Here is a 5,300-nt window from a genome sequence, read left to right on the forward strand (position 1 = left end):
GGAAGAAATAAGAAAGTGATAATGAAGGAATAACTAATGTAAAAAAAAATACATATATATATAATTAATTAAGGTGAAAGATGCAGTGAATGGATAAAATTATAAAAACAAGGACTAGTGAAGCTGAATAACAACAGGATGTGATGAATGGGTGGTGGGTGAATGAGGGTGATGAGAGCTGAATGTGTGTGTGTGTGTGTGTGTGTGTGTGTGTGTGTGTGTGTGTGGGTGTTTTTGATGAATGAAGTTGGATTGAATAGCACGTGGTCAAGTAAAATGAGGAGATGTGAAGCTCTTGCAGAAATGAGAGCAGAGGAGGAGGGTGAGGGAGAGATAGAGGGGGAGAGAAGAGGAAGGGGGAGGGAGGGAGGAGGAGAACGGAAGAGGAGGAGGGTGAGGAAAGGAGGGGGAAACAGAAAAGTGACAGTGAAACAGAAAGAAAGAGATAATATCAGTTCCTAATTTGTCTCTTTATTTATGATATTATCTCTCTTTCTCTATCTTTCCTTCTTTCTCTCCTCCTGAGTAACTTGATTTGATGATTGGTAAAGTGATAAATGTATTTCCACAAAATCAATGAGCTAGTTGAAATTGTTATGCATTATTGTGTCTGTCTGTCTGCCTGTCTGTCTGTCTGCCTGTCTGTCTGTCTGCCTGTCTGTCTGTGTCTGTTTTGTTTCTGAGTATTGGGCTGTTCAGTGCCACGGATAACGCCATCATTAATCGTCCGTTATTATCCATCGTCGTCATTTATCGTCTGTCATCGTCATTAATCGTCCGTCGTCATCATTAATCGTCCGTCGTCGTCCATAATTGTCCGTCATCCTCCGTCGTCGTCATTAATCGTCGTCATCGTCCGTTTGCAGTGACGTCTTCTCCAGCTGTAAAGAGTCGGCTGGAGTTGAAATACCCGAGGGGATGATTCACTCCCTCTGCCTTCCTCTTCTTCTTTCCTTTGTCTTCCTCCTCCTCCTTCCTTCTTACTTCTCTTCCTCCTAGTCTTGCTTCCTCTGCCTTCTTACTCCTCCTCTTAGTCCTCCTCCTCTTTCCTCTGCCTTCTCTCTTGTTGTCCTCTTCCTCCTCATTCCTTTGCCTTCCTCCTCCTCCTCCTGCTCCTCCTCTTTCCTCTGCCTTCCTCCCTCCTTCCTTCTTACTCCTCTTATCCATACGTCCTCCCTTTGCCTTCTTCCTCCTCCTTCCTTCTTACTCCTCTTCCTCCTAGTCCTGTTTCCTCTGCCTTCTTACTCCACCTCCTAGTCCTCCTCTGCCTTCCTCCTCGTTCCTCTGCATTCTACATCCTCCTCTTCCTCCCTCTGCATTCCTCCTCCTTCCTCTCTTCCCTCTTCTTTCCTCCTTACTGTTCCTCCTCAGTCTTTCTACGTCCTTAATCCCCTTTCTCCTCCTTCTTTCCTCATCTCTTTTTACTCCTCTTTGTCACCACCCATCTCCTTCTTCCTTTGTTTCCTTTCTTTGCATGTCACCTCCTCCTCACCTCAGCGTTCTTCCTCACCTCCTCCTCTTCTTCCTCCACCTCCTTTCGTCTTCCGGCCGCTGTCGTCGGAGGCAGGGCCGTAGTTCCGGGGGCGTCCGGAAGGAAGTGGGCGGCTGTGATGGTGTGGGACCAAACAAGTATATGTGTAGTTCAGAGCAACACCTGGACGCCTCGGTCATTAGTCTAACCCGAGTCCCAACACCTGCTCTGTCCCATCCCCTGCTGTGTCCTAATGCCTGATGCGTCCTAATGCCTGCTGCATCCTAATGCCTGATGCGTCCTAATGCCTGCTGCGTCCTAATGCCTACTGTGTCCTAATGCTTGCTGTGTCCTAATTCCTGCTGTGTCCTAATGCCTGTTGTGCTATAATCCTACTGTGTCCTAATGCCTGCTGTGTCCTAATGCCTGCTGTGTCCTAATTCCTGCTGTGTCCTAATGCCTGTTGTGCTATAATACCTGTCCTAATTGCTGCTGCTGTCCTGTACCTGCTGTGTCTAATGCCTGCTGTGTCCTAATGCCTGCTGTGTGTCCTAATACTATACTGTGTCCTAATGCCTGCTGTGTACTGTAGTTGTTTGTTATAATACCTACCCTAATTACTGCTGTGTCCTAATTCCTGCTGTGTCCCTAATTCCTGCTGTGTCAGGAAGTACTATTTGTGCTATAATCCTGTGTCTTGCGTGCACTGCTGTGTCCCTAGCATTCTGCTGTGTCCCTAATGCCTGTTGTTATAATACCTACTGTGTGTTGCTGCTATGTCCCTAATTCCTGCTGTGTCCCAGCCTGCTATGTCCCCAGCACCTGCTGTGTCCCCAGCTTCCTGCTGTGTCCCAGCCCCTGCTGTGTCCCCAACCCCTGCTGTGTCCCAACCCCTGCTGTTGTCCCAGCCCCTGCTGTGTCCCCAGCCTGCTGTGTGTCCCCAGCCCTGCTGTGTCCCAGCCCCTGCTGTGTGTCCCAGCCCCTGCTGTGTGTCCCCCAGCCCCTGCTGTGTCCCCAGCACCTGCTGTGTCCCCAGCCCCTGCGTGTCCCCAGCCCTGCTGTGTCCCCAGCCCTGCTGTGTCCCAGCCCCTGCTGTGTCCCCAGCCCCTGCTGTGTGTCCCCAGCCCTGCTGTGTGCCCCTGCTGTGTCCCAACCCTGCCAGCAGTACAGCCCCTGCTGTGTCCCAGCCCCTGCTGTGTCCCAACCCCTGCTGTGTCCCAGCCCTGCTGTGTCCCAACCCTGCTGTGTCCCCAGCCTGCTGTGTCCCCAGCCCCTGCTGTGTCCCTAATGCCCTCTCTGTCATATGTCTGGTGTCCTAACCCCTGCTGTGTCCTAACCTGTTCTGTGTTATAACCCCTTCTATGTCCTAACCCCTGCTGTGTCCTAACCTGTTCTGTGTTATAACCCCTTCTATGTCCTAACCCCTTCTGTGTCCTAACCTGTTCTGTGTCCTAATGCCTGCTGTGTCCTAACCCCTGCGGTGTAATTAACGAGTACAGATGAACAAACCCCAATAATAGTTCTCTTATGTGATGATCTGGACTGACTCTCACGTTGATACAAACATTATAGGCAGACAGACAGACAGACAGACAGACAGACAGACAGACAGACAGACAGACAGACAGACAGACAGACAGACAACTAAATAGAGAAGAAAACCGAATTATTTCTCCTTTTTTGGGGGCAATTTTTAATATTTCTTAATTTTTTCGGAAATATTTTAAAATTAATATAATTGATTTTTCCTATAAATTAATACATATACTTAATGTCACTCTTGCTCATTCCTTTACAACAGGTGTGCAACTACTTACTCTACTGTTATCCTCAGGTGTGTTATGGTGTGTATCAGTGAGGCCTGTACGGTAACAACAGTCCAGGTCTCTCAGAATTTTCCATCAGTCTCTCACATCTGACTTGAGGTAAGATAAGACGTCATCTCATTACGGTTTATTCTCTCGGTAAAATATGTCGATAAAATTGATTGAAATATTTATTCCTTAGCTTAAATTAACAAGTTCATGCGTTTTTATAATTCGAGTTTAACGGAAAACTTAATTTACTAGCGGTTTAGAATCCGGGTCGTAAGTGAGATACGATCATATAATCTTATTCATTCCCGTCGTAAACTGGCCGGCTTGACCTTCACCGTGCCCAATGTTTAAGAGACGTTCAGACGTTCCCAAGAAGCTCACCGGGTTTGTTTTCTACTTCCAAGCCTTCCTCCAGGTTCTCCAAGCATCAAAGGAATCACCAATCTTTTCCTGATCACCGAATGAAAGTACTACAAGTTTATAATCACCTGTTCTCCATCCTTATCTAATCTTGTAGCGGCGGGCCAGAGCGCGGGGCTGGGATGGGAGGTTAGTTCCCACTTTCTCTGGTGGTGGCGCGGAGGAGAGGGTGTCGGCCCCGTACCACAACCGCCCAAAACAATCCTCTCCTGCAAGGCTGCCCAAACGTGAAAATTGTACCGGTAGTTCTAGACTTTCTCTCCCCGCTGTGATTTTGGGTGTCCCCTTGTTTCTGGACCATAACAGATATGGTCTTTAACTATGGGTGAGTAGAGAAAGTAGATGCTACTGAAAGTGTCCGGAGAGTTGTAATTTAATTTATGCTTTTTGTATTGTGTAGATGTCATGTTTTGGGGACGTAATTATTTCTATGGATCATGTGATGGTTGCAAACTCCAGCTTATTTCACCTAACTATTAAACACCTTGAAACTAGCTTAACATAACCGCCCCCTCCAGGTAGCTTTAGGTGGCTTAATAACCAGGTAAATTAAGCTGGAGTGGCTAATCGTCATTTAATTTACTATTTTTTTTACAGTGGGACTTTTTTCCTTACTAGCGTTCAATTACCTTTTTCATCAGATAATATCCCAAGACTATTCATATCATTTGCATTACACTTGAATGACGTGTGTTATAGCCCTGCGTTATGTACTGAAGTGTGTAGGACTTGTAACACCCTCTTATGGCAGTTTTGGGGAAGTAAACTACTATCTTGTCCTGCTGTGGTTAATGAGGTAGTAGTCACTTGACATTTAACGCAAATATTGTCCCCAGTTCCTGTAGTAAGAGTAGATTTGACTAAACAATAACTCTCTTTTCCTCTCGTTCCTTTCCTCTGTCCCTCCCTTTCTCTCCTTTCTTCTCTCCCTCTCTCTCCTTTCTTCTCTCCCTCTCTCTCCTTTCTTTCCTCCCACTTCCCTCCAATCTTCATCCAATATTTTTCTCTTCCCTTCCTCCCAATCTTGATCCTTCTCCCCCTTCCTCCCTCCCACCTTCATCCTTCCCACCTCCATCCTTCCCTCCCACCTCCCTACTCTCCTCCGTCCTTCTCACCCTGCCCACTCCACCGATCTCCCCTGCCCCCTCCACCGATCTCCCCTCTCCTCCACCTATCTCCCCTCACCTCCACCTATCACCCTTCTCCTCCACCTATCTCCCCTCTCCTCCACCTATCTCCCCTCACCACCTATCTCCCCTCACCTCCACCTATCTCCCCTCTCCTCCACCTATCTCCCCTCTCCTCCACCTATCTCCCCTCTCCTCCACCTATCTCCCCTCACCCTATCTCCCCCCTCCAATAAAAATAAACATCGCACATAAAACTATTGACACAGAATAAGTGTTGCCAACTAGGGTAAATAATGAGCATTTTTGGGGGGGTCTATTTGGCCAGGGTGGCTCAGCTGAGCGTGTCATGGGCCGTCGTAATGGTCCTGCCCACGGTAGTTAGCCCACTACTGACCCGTGTAATTAGAGAGAGAGCCACTTGTTATCACTGACCTCGCCTGACCTGTGGCCGAGTAAAAATAA

The 5,300-nt window shown here is 47.7% G+C and overlaps 1 protein-coding gene across 1 annotated transcript; it reads left to right on the forward strand.

Moving 5' to 3' along the window:
• Nucleotides 1-2,247: 2,247 nt before the first annotated feature.
• LOC121873412 (keratin-associated protein 10-11-like) lies at nt 2,248-2,790 on the forward strand. The gene has a single exon (XM_042376948.1). The coding sequence runs from the start codon at nt 2,248-2,250 to the stop codon at nt 2,788-2,790; it is 543 nt and encodes a 180-aa protein (XP_042232882.1).
• The last annotated feature ends 2,510 nt before the right edge of the window (nt 2,791-5,300 follow it).

The sequence above is a fragment of the Homarus americanus genome, unplaced genomic scaffold, assembly GCF_018991925.1.
Source record: "Homarus americanus isolate GMGI-L3 unplaced genomic scaffold, GMGI_Hamer_2.0 scaffold33145, whole genome shotgun sequence".
Taxonomy (NCBI): Eukaryota; Metazoa; Arthropoda; class Malacostraca; order Decapoda; family Nephropidae; genus Homarus; species Homarus americanus.

Excerpts from the sequence above, each read along its gene's own strand:
- LOC121873412 (XM_042376948.1), top strand. The coding sequence starts at position 2,248 with ATGTCCCTAATTCCTGCTGTGTCCCAGCCTGCTATGTCCCCAGCACCT.